We start from the raw sequence: 13,404 nt of genomic DNA, 5'->3' as shown, positions 1-13,404 counted from the left end.
CTTTTATAAAATAGGACAGAAGCTGTCAATTCACTAACAAAACAGACCATAGTAATAATTTCCAACATGAACAGTTTAGGTTTTTTTTTTCTTCTCTTCAAGTAACAACTTTATCAAAATGTGTTGTCACTTCACTTTTATCACGGTCTGTCAACAATCCCTAATCGGAAACTTACAAATTAATTATTTTTGATGGCTGGGACAGACGCCCGCAGCATGAAAAGACAGGGGGCTTGTCTGCGAGGACTGCAGATTCTCGCACAGGCGTGTCACCTGACTGTCTAAGGGGAGTATTGATGGGCGAGGGAGCGGCCGACCTGTGATCCCCTGGCTCTTCGCCCACTGCCTCATGCCCCATGTGACCATCAGAGTTCTGAGTAGTAGTTGTAGGAGGACCTGCATTTGTGGTAATTGTTATAGGAGCGGAAGTAGAAGTAACATTAGTAGGAGCTGCAGTTGTCATTGTAGGAGTTGTTTTGGTAGTAGAAACTGTGGTAGAGGTTGTTGTAGTTGGAGCTGCAGTCATTGTTGTGGTAGTAGAAGCTGCAATTGTGATATACCAGCAGGTATATCTCAATGGTCACCCCCAAAGCCAATTCTTCCTTTGACCGCCTCTCCTTCCAATTCTATGCTGCCAATGACTGGAACGAACTGCTGGAGACTTACCTCCCTCACAAGCTTTAAGCACCAGCTGTCAGAGCAACTCACAGAACCTGTACATGCCTTCATAGCTCTTTTACACCTTCCATACCGTGTGTCCTGTAGCTTTCATAGAGCAGCGAAATTATTAAAAGGTGTGTCACACACAACTGCAGTCTGTTGGCAGATTGGATTTTTGATTCAGTAACCATGCAGCATGACGTCATGTAGGAATAGTTTTTGATAAAAAAATATAAAATTATAAAACTAGAACAATGACATAAGCCTATATTTCACAAGTCAAGAACCAACAGACACCTATAAACTGATGCAAGGAGAAATGCAAATCAGAAACATACTTCCCCCAAAAAAAGAGAACACTGAATCATCAAGTCCAAATCTCAATGTTGGCATGGATTTTGATATTTCAGCACTGTTCTCTTTTAGGTGCTTTGAAATAGCTGCTCTCACCATCTTTCTCCACCAGTGTGAAGGGCTCTGTGTCCCAACCGTCGCCGATTGCGGCTGGCTTGGACATCCAGGTGGCCGTAGATGCACACTGTCTTCTTGCCCGGGTCAGAGCCCAAGCAGACAAGGACGATGGGGGGCAAGGGGATCTCCTCTCCAGAGGGAAGCTGAAGGGGACAAATATAAAAAGGGTTTAATTCTCAAAGGTGTAAAAATCCATATTTTCATCTTCTCCTTCATTGCACCGACATGAAAGAAATGACCAGGTAAAAGAAGGGAAGGAGACAGATGTTCAAGAACCAGTGATACAGCAACGCCGTCAGGGTTGAAGGAGATGAAGGGGGTCTGAGTCCAGTCAGAGGATCGGCAGTAGTGTTCTTTCCTGGAAGCCTCTCATGCTCCACAGGGGTGAAGAGGACTAAGTGAGTGAAGACCCTAGGGTAAATGATTTACATCAATGAAAGTCAAGGGAGCAGTTGGATTTCATTTGATGGGCTGCAGTTTAATTCAAAATGTTAGTGCTGTGATAAAGTATTTGCCCCTTTATTCATTCTCTACTTTTGAATATTTTTGATAATGAATGTTAGATCTTGAACCAAAACCTAATATTGGATAAAGGAAACCTGAGTGAACAAATAACAATTACATACTTATTTCATTTATTTCATAAACAAAGTTATGCAACACCCACGCCCCTGTGTGAAAAAGTAATTGGCCCATTACACTCAATACCTGGTTGTGCCCCACCTTCAGCTGGAATGACGCCAACAAAACTCTTCCTGTAGTTGTTGATCAATCTCTCGTCGTTGTGGAGGAATTTTGTCCCACTCTTCCAAGCAGAACTGCTTTAACTCAGCGACATTTGTAGGTTTTCAAGCATGAACTGCTCGTTTCAAGTCCTGCCACAACATCTCAATTGAGATTAGGTCTGGACATTGACTAGGCCATTCCAAAACCTTACATTTGTTGCATTTTAGCCATTTTCATGTTGACTTGATTGTCTTGTCTTGCTGCATGACACAGCTGCACTTCAGCTCACAGACAGATGGCCTGATATTCTCCTGTAGAATTATCTGATACAGAGAAGAATTCATGGTTCCTTCTATTAAGGCAAGTTGTTCAGGTCCTGAGGCAGCACAGCATCCCCAAACCATCACACTACCACCAGCATGCTTGACTGTTGGTATAAGGTTCTTATTTTGGAATGTAGTGTTTGGTTATCGCCAGGCATAATGGGACCCATGTCGGTGTTTGAAACAATCTATGCAGACAATATAGCTGGGAAACAAGTACTGATTGAAACAAATGATAACGCCACATATTTAAAATACAAGTAAGACCAAGTAGTCCTAAAGTGCAACACTAATACATAACAAATATCTATACAAAAATAAATCTCTTCATGCTTTCTGCTCATGTTTAATGTTGCTTAAAGCCTATCTATTCAAAGCTGTGCTTGTAGTCATGTGTCAAGATGCAGTCAGTGGTAGTGGCTGTTCTCCACACAGAATGTTGACTGTGGCACACAATTCATACCTCGACCATAACATATAATCTACCCCTTTCTGATTTAAGAACCAAGAAGAAAAATTCTTAAAAGGCCCACTGCAGTAAACAACTTTATTTTTATGTGTTTACACACTATGAGGTTGGAATAATACTGTGAAAATTATGACATTGCCCTTTTCGTGTAAGAGCGGTTTGAAAAGACCGCCTGAAATTTCAGCCCGTTCTGGTGGGATGGAGATTTGACCTGCCATGTGACATCACCACTACTTAATAGACCAATAAGAATGAGAGGGTTCCAAACCACTCTGCCAACAACTTGTTTCCAGGTTTCTCCTCCCCAATCAGACCGCTTCCAGACAGTTTTAGCAAAATTCTTGCTTGAGAAATTGCTCTTTACTAAATATTCCATGTTTGTTTATTTTAATTGAAAACCATTACAGAAAGGTACTTAATTGTTACCCAGAAATGATTTGATATGGAGATAAAAACAGATGCATTGGACCTTGGGTTGGCTAAGTGCTTTGCTCAAGGTCAGGAGATAAGGCTACAGCTATCTCTTATTTCCAGGCTTCTCGCTGCCTAGTGGTTAGAACATTGGGCAAGTAACCGAAAGGTTGCTGGATCGAATCCCTGTGCTGACAAGGTAAAAATCTGTCATTCTGCCCCTGAGCAAGGCAGTTAACCCACTGTTCCCCAAAATAAAATCAGTTCATATAGCCCTTTGTACATCATCTGATATCTGAAAGTGCTGTACAGAAACCCAGCCTAAAACCCCAAACAGCAAGCAATGCAGGTGTAGAAGCACAGTGGTTAGGAAAAACTCCCTAGAAAGGCCAAAACCTAAGAAGAAACCTAGAGAGGAACCAGGCTATGAGGGGCGGCCAGTCCTCTTCTGGCTGTGCCGGGTGGAGATTATAACAGAACATGGCCAAAATGTTCATAAATAACCAGCATGGTCAAATAATAATAATCACAGTAGTTGTCGAGGGTGCAGCAAGTCAGCACCTCCGGAGTAAATGTGAGTTGGCTTTTCATTGCCGATCATTAAAAGTATCTCTACCACTCCTGCGGTCTCTAAAGAGTTGAAAACAGCAGGTCTGGGACAGGTAGCATGTCCGGTGAACAGGTCAGGAGGAGTGCCTTAATCAACATCCTGATGGTTGTCCAGGTCACTCTATGCATGAATTTCCACAACAATTTACAGGGGAGGCAGGTAGCCTAGTGGTTAGAGCTTTGGGCCAGTAACCGAAAACATGCTGAATCTAATTCCCAAGCTGAACAAGGCAGTTAACCCACTGTTCCATGTGTTCTTAATCTTGGAACCACCCATCCCGTATCCGGGATAATTGTCATCAACTACGCTAAATAGCATAGCATAGCGCAACGGTCAAATACGTCGGTCCTTCTGTAGCTCAGTTGGTAGAGCATGGCGCTTGTAACGCCAGGGTAGTGGGTTCGATCCCCGGGACCACCCATACGTAGAATGTATGCACACATGACTGTAAGTCGCTTTGGATAAAAGCGTCTGCTAAATGGCATATATTATTATTATTATTATATTATTATTATCTTACTAGAAAATATTAATATTCATGAAATCACAAGTGAAATATAGCGAAACACAGCTTAGCCTTTTGTTAATCACCCTGTCGTCTCAGATTTTGAAATTATGCTTTACAGCGAAAACAATACAAGCGCTTGGGTAAGTTTATCGCTATATAACAAAACATTACGTACACCTAGCGGCAGGTAACTTGGTCAAGAAAATCAGAAAAGCAATCAAATTAATCGTTTACCTTTGATGATCTTCAGATGTTTTCACTCACGAGACTCCCAGTTAGACTGCAAATGTTGCTTTTGTTCCATAAAATATATTTTTTATATCCAAATACCTCCGTTAGTTTGATGCGTTATGCCCAGGAATCCACCGGAAAGTGGTCACGACAACGCAGACAAAAATTCCAAATTCTATCCATAATATCGACAGAAACATGGCAAACGTTTTTTATAATCAATCCTCAAGGTGTTAAATATCTATTCGATATAACAACCAGGACAGTTGGCTTTTCACTATGACCGGGAGGAAAAATGGCTGCCTCTGTTTTGCGCAAATATCACACTGAGAGCCAACAACTGACCACTTACGCAATGTGGACGTTTACACATTCTTAAAAATAAAGGCCTGAAACTACGTCTAACGACTGTAGACACCTTAGGGAAGCCACAGAAAAAGGAATATGGTTGATATCCCTGTCAATGGTCAATAGGGATGCATAGGAACATAGAGCTTTCAAAATAAGAGTCACTTCCTGATTGGATTTCTTAGGCTTTCACCTGCAATATCAGTTCTGTTATACTCAGACAATATTTTTACAATTTCGGAAACTTGCGTTTTCTATCCTAAGCTGTCAATTAAATGCATATTCTAGCATCTGGTCCTGAGAAATAGGCCGTTGAGGTTTGAACTGGGTGTGACCTAGTAACCTATGTGAAAGTCCAGCAATTGGCTGGGATAGGTGGGGCAGGTTTGAGACTGATCTCAGGAATTAATAAGAAAATTTGTTTCTCAGCTGCTTCACTGTCTTTATGTGAATTAACTTATTTGCTAAATATTTCCAATAGATGGCAGCATAAGACCATGCAGCATCAGTTATAGGCTTTGCAGCAATATGATTGACATAAAATAGCATGCAACCAAAGACTGTCCCATGATTTTCTAAAATGGTCACTCACTACTTTACAGGTAACCATCTCTTATTAGGCCAGTGTTGCTTTGGGAGAGAAGGAGAAAAAAACCCAGCCAAATAGACAGGTGGGCTAACAACCCTAGTAGACATGCATTATAAACAAACTTGCTTCTTTTAACAATAAAACTGGCCTTCTTTAGAGTAGTTGAGGATCTGGAGCATCAGCATTTGTGGGTTCGATTACAGCCTCAAAATGTCCAGAGACAAAGAGCTTTTCTGAAACTCGTCAGTCTATTCTTGTTCTGAGAAATTGCCAAGAAACTGAAGAGCTCATACAACGCTGTGTACTACTCCCTTCATAGAACAGCAAACTGTCTAACCAGAATAGAAAGAGTGGGAGGCCCCGGTCAACAAGTACATTAGTGTGTCTAGTTTGAGAGAGAGACATCTCAAGCCAACTGGCAGCTTCATTCATTATTACCTGCAAAAGTCTGAACGCCAACAGTGAGGCGACTCCGGGGTGCTGGCCTTCAAGGCAGAGTTCTTTTGTGCAGTGTGTTCTTTTGCCCATCTTAATCTTTATTGGCCAGTTAGAGATATGGCTCTCTTTGCAACTCTGCCTAAAAGGCCAGCATCCCGCAGTCGCCTCTCCACCGACATTGAGACCCTTGTTCTGCAGGTACTATTTAATGAAGCTGCCAGTTGAGGATATGTGAGGCTTCTGTTTTTGGCATTAATACATGTCACAGTTTGCAAATGTAAAACATTGAGTTTAAAGCCCCATACAAACACGGTCTCTTGGTTCAAGGCAGTAGCCTTCATTTCTCAGAACAAGAAGACTGGCGAGTTTGTGAAGAAAGGTCTTTGAGCCTGTAATCAAACCCACAAATGCTGACGCACTAAAACTGACCTTTAGACTAGTTGAGCATCTTTAAATTAGAACAGTTTGCAATTGCTAGCACTGCTGAAAGGGTTTAATGATCAAGTAGCTGATCCAAGTTAAGCATTTAAAAAAAAAAAAAAAACGCTAACGTGCCTCTAGATATTCTATTAATTTAAAAAAAGCCGTTCCAGCAACAGTCATTTACAACGTCTACACTATTTCAACAGACAAGTGCTTTGCTTTAAAAAACGTGGACAATTAAGTGACCCCAAACTTCTGAATGGTAGTATACATTTAAAATATGTTGCTAGTTGAGGGGTTATAGATAGTTACGAGAGGAAAGACTAGATTGTAAACTGATTCAAATTCAAAAACGCCACCCTGGCATCTTTTGCTGTCGATACGATTTGGAAATGTGAAGCTGAAACACAAATCAATTTCCACAGGCAAAATGGGCTATTTCATAAAATGTGCTTTGGTCTTCATCTAAGGCTAACAGTGTGGTTAAATCAAGTCGCTTGAAGAAACGGGCAGGGTTTGTGACTGAGGTAACCTAAATCGCCCCATTTGCAGGTTCACAAGCACCTCTGCCATATGCACAAATGTCTCAATGCTGAGGGAGTGAAAGTTATTACTTATGTAGGGGGGCTAATTAGTCAATGACCAAGCAAGGCTGCAGGCTCAAGCAAAGCGCTATCCCAACACTCATCCCAATACGTTTAGAGTTTGACAATATTCATACAAAATAATTGAAAGGTGTGCATAATTACGACACATGCGTGTCTGAGACTTCACACAAATTCTCCCAATTTTAGATGTCTTCCAAGCTATAAACAAGTTACAAATTGGGGTGCATGAATTGCATCATTGAAGTCCAGTATTCCCAAGTTCATCGTTTAGTGATCACCGCGCCACTGAAAGTCAACTTCGGAATTGTCAGCAACACATGACAACGGCAATTTAGTAGGGTCTGGTTTTGGGACTCATCGTGAGCTTCTTGGTCCATTTGAAGTATTGTTTGTGTGCAGGTGTGAGGCAACGTCACCAGGGGTGTCTTCCTTTAGACAAATAGCATCCCAAAACAAGTGTTTACTCAACCTGAAAAAGTTAGAACCAGAATTGTCGATTGGACAAAGACAGGTTCGCCCCTCCTAGTGAATACACCCCTGAATGTCCAATAGATGGTTATTGGTTATTTGCTAATGTTATACATTGAGTAAATGGTTTGTTGCTAAACATTACACAACTGTTTGCTAAGGTCTTTGTATAATGACTACACCGCAATCCAGCAAGGGCTGTCAAAAGCTACTGAAGTTAAATGAACATGAGCTGACGGGAGGCACTGCCTTGGACAGGTCCTCGTTTCCCCAAAACATCTTAAGGCTAAATGTATTAGTATCCTATGGTTAATGTGAATTTAGTCTTAAGCTGCTTTCAGGAAACCGTATCCAGAGAGTCACTAAGCACAGAAAACCCAGACCGGGAATGATTAGCATTGTTGACAGTGCCTTGGTATAATGTCCTTGAAAACAGACAAATCCCTCAAGGCTGCGTCAAAATGCACACAGAAGTCTGTCACCAAACAGCCAAGTCACCACAAGACATACATTTGTGATGACACCTGCCATACGCACAATTTTACCAAAGCTGAATGACAAGGGTGTAGAGGCTACAGTAATTAGTTACGTGGCCCAAGTCAGGTACGCTGCAGAGCAAACCAGTATACCAGAAACTGTTAGTGTACAATTTCACAAAATAGGTTAAAAAGCAGACCTAAGTCTCATAACAATAAATACAACTCAGTTAAATAGGCAAGATTTAAAAATATATTTAATATGCATTAGTCAAATTACCACATTTCTTTAGCATGTTCAAGCATCAGATTTGTCACCCTGTAGATTGTCAGACCTGGAAAAACAAAAAACAGGCGTGAAAGCTAGAAGTGCTCCTATTTAATTAAGCAAGTTACTTTCAAATCTGGGAACAAAAGATATGCAAGACTCACCTTTTATTTAAAGCAGCACTCTTCTCAGTTATTTTATCTAGAGCACATGTAGTAGATCTGGTGGGAGAAATTAAGTGAGATTAAATACTAACTAAACAATTAATGTGACAAAATGTAAAGAAATGAAGGCCAACTACAGTTCACTTTTCTGGTACATCAGTCACCATGTGACAATACACCAATCCAGGGAATCAAGATGCAAGTCCCCAGTCTTCCTCACCTCCTAATTCCATCAAAACAGCGCTCTTCACAAGTTTTTTCTGTGGGCATACACACTTCAGTAGAGCACATGAAGTAGATCTGTGAGGAGGAATGAAGTGAGATTCAATACCAACTAAACATGTTTGACTTTGTGCAGCTCAAATATAAAAGTTGCACACAATAGAAAGAGCTTTTTGAAAGCCTCATTCACCAATCAAGGTGTGAAACCCAGTCCATATTCTGCTTCCTCACCTCCTCATCCAGATACTTGTTGGTCTGTTGATCCATGAACTGGAATGCTTGGACCATGAAGCGACGCTGGTGGCGGTTCTGGGGCAGGTTGCTGAATTTAAGGATGGAGACATTGGGGTCCTGAGGGTTGGCACACCTAGAAATGAGAAATTGATAGAGAACTCAATGACAACTTCCTCTTGGCAGCGCAAGGCCCTCAAACTAGAAGGCTCTGGAACTCATAGGGTAAGAGTTGAATACCCTTGGTATAAGGAGTTGTCACAAAATGGCTGTCATGCTTTGGCTACGGAAAGGGCAAAGTTTAGACACAAAGGGATCCTTTAGGATTTTGGCAAAGAGGCCCTTTATCTACTTTTGATAGAGATGAACTTAAATACCATTTGTCTGCCCCTATGGCCAATATGAAGGAAGTGATTGATAGTGTCATTAGCCAAAGCTAGCAGATACCTAGTCTTCACTGTGCCAAATCTGGTTAGAGAATTCCTTCAACTGCATACAGACAAACGGAGCCACAAATTGACCCGACTCTGGGTAAGTACATAAAGGGACTCATTGCCAAAATTAAGAGAACATTGGAGTCCATCCATCTCAGCCTCTAATAAAAGCCAATGGCTGTTCAAGAGCAAGGTTGCCCACAAATATGTAATCTACAGTACGTTAGGCAAATCAGTCACACCAAGTCATTGCAGTGCTTACCCTTCGTGAATGAGCACCAGAACATTCTTGGCAGAGCGGGGATAAGCCAGACAGTAGTTGACCAAAAGTGTCGCCTCTGGATTTGGAGAAGTCAGACGAACTTCTAGATACACAAGTTTACCCAGGAAGAGACGCAGGGGCTGATGGTGCCGTTTGAGGTACTTGGTATAGGTTTTGTCTGGTGGGGGAGGTAAAAGAGCAATTTAAGCATTGGGCTTGTCAGCAATATAAAGTATCCGCAACAAGTGGGACAGTAACCATTATGTTCTGACCATTGCGTGTTTACATGTCAGCCAGATACCTTCAGCAATCCTGAGTTCGACACCAAACAGTCCCTTGGATGTCACCTTTGAAGGGAATGTTACACTGGGGCTTTTCACCATGTAGCCCACACTCGCCACTGTTGGCACGGTACCCAGCGTTTTAGGGTAGCGGCACTCAACCATGACTCTAGAGACGAACATAGGGGGGACTAGTCAATCTCAGCAGGTGCATTTAATGATTCCTCAATTAGTGAGATTAAATTACATTCTGAAAGTGCCAAGTACTCGTGGCATTTGCAACAGCAATGTTTGAAGTTATACACTTCGAGCTTCTTAACTGGTGAATCAGCTCAATATATAGGAACACTAGGACAGAGCAAAGACAGAAATCTAGAAGGTGTAGACATTGAGATGTTCATTAAACACCAAACTGAAGAACCTGTCCAATAAGGAATGCCCATTTTGTTTGTTGCAAAATGTGACATCTGAATTACCTGCGGGGGTTGTCTCTGGATATTACGCCATACTTCAGGTTAAGGGTTCGAACGGCCGTCTGTACCTCTGCTGTGTAGATCACGGTATTGCCAATTTCCTAATTAAGATCAAAACAATAAAGTAATTGTGTGGATCAACAAGAACCGCACCAGGAGGATTCCAGAAGCCGTAATATTCTTGTCCACTTACATATGAGCGAGTTCCACATTCAGTGACTGAGAACTTGAAGACGACAAACTTATCAGTGACAATGACCGGGCCACAGCGAGACTTCCCAGCAACCACAGGTTTGGTGGGAGTCACAGGGAAAGTAGTGAGGTTATGGTGAACGGCAAAGATAAACTGATGGTCTGCAGTGCACTCTGGGGAGGGAGAGCGGTACACATCAGTCCTCACTATTCAAAGCCAAACATCATCTTGCCCCGTGAAAGAGTATTTACCATCCATCGGGTAGAAGCAGGCGGAAGTTGCCGAATCCACACAGCAACCCATCACCAAACACTGGGAAGACGAGATTCCAGTGAAACCACAAGCCAAGTGCTGGTTCTGGGGAATACTGCAGCCTGAAATACAAAAAAACATTGGAAGTAAGGATCAGTAGCCAATGAATTATACTTCAGAAAAAAAAGTTACATGTAGTGTCAGTCCCATGTTTCATGAGCTGAAAGCACACACACAATTGTTCCATTTGTGAAGAAAGCTAATTCTGTGCACAATTGTGTTTACATCCCTGTTAGTCATTATTTATCATTTGCCAAGATATTTCATCCACCTGAGGCACAGCAAGAAGTTTATTGGGTTGTGCCGTGGCAGAGATCTTTGTAGCCTATACTCGGCCTTGTCTCAGGATGGTAAGTTGGTGGTTGAAGATATCCCTCGTGGTGTGGGGACTGTGCTTTGGCAAAGTGGGTAGGGTTATATCCTTCCAGTTTGGCCCTGTCCGGCGGTGTCATCGGATGGGGCCAGTGTCTCCTGACCCCTCCTGTCTCAGCCTCCAGTATTTATGCTGCAGTAGTGTGTGTCGGGGGCTAGGGTCAGTTTGCTATATCTGGAGTACTTCTCCTGTCCTATCCGGTGTCCTGTGTGAATGTAAGTATACTCTCTTTCTCAGGACCTGAGTCCTAGGACCATGCCTCAAGACTACCTGACATGACTCCTTGCTGCTGCTCCAGTTGCAACTGTTCTGCCTGTGATTATTATTTGACCATGCTGGTCATTTATGAACATCTTGGCCATGTTCTGTTATAATCTCCACCCGGCACAGCCAGAAGAGGACTAGCCACCCCACATAGCCTGGCTACTCTCTAGGTTTTGGGAATTTTTCCTAGCCACTGTGCTGCTACACCTGTATTGCTTGCTGCTTGGGGTTTTAGGCTGAGTTTCTGTACAGCACTTTGATATAGCAGATGATGTACGAAGGGCTATATAAATACATTTAATTTATTAAATAGCATGATCGATACAGGTGCACCTTGTGCTGGGTACAAAAAAAATGTGCAGTTCTGTCACAATGCCACAGATGTCTCATGTTCAAGAGCATGCAATTGGCATGCTGACTGCAGAAGTGTTCATTACTCTATCATAAGCCACCTCCATTTTAAAGAATTAGGCAGTGTGCAAACCAGCCTCACAACTGCAGACCAGGTTTAACCATGCCAGCCCAGGACCTCCACATCCAGCTTCTTTACCTGTGGGATCGTATGAGACCAGCCACCCAGACAGCTGATGAAAGTAATGAGTATTTGTAATAAAGCCCTGGTGGGGAAAAACCTTCCTCAGATACACTGGAGAGCCAGGCCCAGCCAGTGGGCCTATACCCTCCCATTGGCTGTGCCCCTGCCCAGTCACATGCAATCCATAGACTAGGACCTAAAGTACATCAATTTCAATTGACTGATCACCATATGAACTGTAACTCAGTAAAGTCGGTGCATTTATGTTTGTTCACTAATAGCTATAAACTCAATGACCAGTGGATAGAAGTCCATCTGAGCACTGGAGTAGATACCAGTTTCAATAGCACCTCTGAACTGGTCAAAATGACCAGGTCTCCAAAAAGCATATCAAGAACAAGTTAATTAGAATGTTCTTAGGAGCATTGTTAAAAATGTCACAAAATGCTCCTTTACCGACTGCCTCAGACCACAATAACAGCATATATTGATGCTTATCCAAAGAAATACAATAAACATTTCATGAGACTCACCAGGATATTTGGTGGCATTTTGAGCGCTGGGATTGCGAGGGGTGGGATTAAGACACTTTGAAGGAGGCCCTCCATGGGCATTGCGAAGACCATTAGAGAGGGGCAGGTGGTCGGTTGAGGACAACGAGGATTTGGGGCTAGCCGCACAGGACACTGTAGAAACATCCATTATGCCAGCTTCATTGACATACAACACCATCAAGGTGTACCGCCCAGCCTGCAGTGAGTGTGGCAAAAAATGTACAAGCATTCCAATGACACATTTACACCATTTAAATGTATCATTTAAAATTGGAAAGGCAAAAACCCTACTTGACGACTAATGAGGCAGCCTGAAAAGCGGACAGTTAAGGCGTTCTGATATTGTCCTCGATTTAAGGAGTATCCACACGATTCCGGGGCGTCAAGAACAGAGAGCATACTGTTGGGTCCTGTAGAGAAATTTAAAAAGTGAGCAAAGTAGCCAAATTGCATTTGATGATCTTTAAACCTATAAATAACTTACCCAAAATCTTGACTTCACTCATTGGACCAGCTGGCAGTGTTACTTTAAACTCATCCTCACCGCACAGAACCGCTAAACTGACTGGGGCAGCTTCGGTAACGGATACCCACTTTTTTGCATCTGATACCTCCTCGAATTGCACCTGGAATCCACGTTCGGCGTTAAGATCGACATTGGCGGGGTCTCCAAGTTGCACTACAGCCTTGTCTTTCGTATAATTCTCCTCCGTGTCAAGGTTGTGGTGGGCAAAGGTTGCCTCTTCGGAAACGAACTCCCATCCCGCTGCAGGCAATGCAAAGCAAAGCCAAACCGGGAAAAAAAGCAGTGCGCTCCTTTGCCAAGTCATGGTTTCATACAATGCCTCACCGAATGCTGAAAAAACGGTATGACAGCTGAGGTATCTCCTAGGTATATATAGGAAGTATTTGAAATTGGCTGCACCTTTCTACCAATTGGAACAACGTTACTCTCCATCAAAACATACGTTCTCACAAGGTAAACGGTAACATCTGGAGTAAATAATCTATTACCTGCCACTATGTTTGCGTTTACACAGGCAGCTCAATTCTGATAATTATTCCACTGATCACATTAG

At 42.5% G+C, this 13,404-nt stretch overlaps 1 protein-coding gene across 7 annotated transcripts in view; it reads right to left on the bottom strand.

Moving 5' to 3' along the window:
- Positions 1-13,196, bottom strand: part of LOC127909361 (zona pellucida sperm-binding protein 4-like) — a 46,466-nt gene extending 33,270 nt beyond the window's left edge. Inside the window, exons 1-12 of one of the 7 annotated variants that reach the window (XM_052470315.1) lie at positions 12,810-13,195; positions 12,617-12,735; positions 12,305-12,521; positions 10,539-10,661; positions 10,288-10,460; positions 10,098-10,195; positions 9,642-9,790; positions 9,341-9,518; positions 8,645-8,780; positions 8,412-8,491; positions 8,192-8,248; positions 8,000-8,094 (exon numbers count right to left, since the gene is read on the bottom strand). In XM_052470315.1, the coding sequence (XP_052326275.1) occupies positions 8,058-8,094; positions 8,192-8,248; positions 8,412-8,491; positions 8,645-8,780; positions 9,341-9,518; positions 9,642-9,790; positions 10,098-10,195; positions 10,288-10,460; positions 10,539-10,661; positions 12,305-12,521; positions 12,617-12,735; positions 12,810-13,155 (1,713 nt within the window). In that variant the 5' untranslated portion in view covers positions 13,156-13,195 and the 3' untranslated portion in view covers positions 8,000-8,057. Of the gene's footprint in view, positions 1-7,999; positions 8,095-8,191; positions 8,249-8,411; positions 8,492-8,644; positions 8,781-9,340; positions 9,519-9,641; positions 9,791-10,097; positions 10,196-10,287; positions 10,461-10,538; positions 10,662-12,304; positions 12,522-12,616; positions 12,736-12,809 lie in introns of those variants that run through there. The other 6 variants (XM_052470319.1, XM_052470321.1, XM_052470318.1 and 3 more) reach the window with 6 other exon arrangements.
- Between the last annotated feature and the right edge of the window lie 208 nt (positions 13,197-13,404).

This window comes from Oncorhynchus keta, chromosome 19, assembly GCF_023373465.1.
Source record: "Oncorhynchus keta strain PuntledgeMale-10-30-2019 chromosome 19, Oket_V2, whole genome shotgun sequence".
Classification (NCBI taxonomy): Eukaryota; Metazoa; Chordata; class Actinopteri; order Salmoniformes; family Salmonidae; genus Oncorhynchus; species Oncorhynchus keta.
This window is presented reverse-complemented; position numbering and strand designations above follow the sequence as displayed.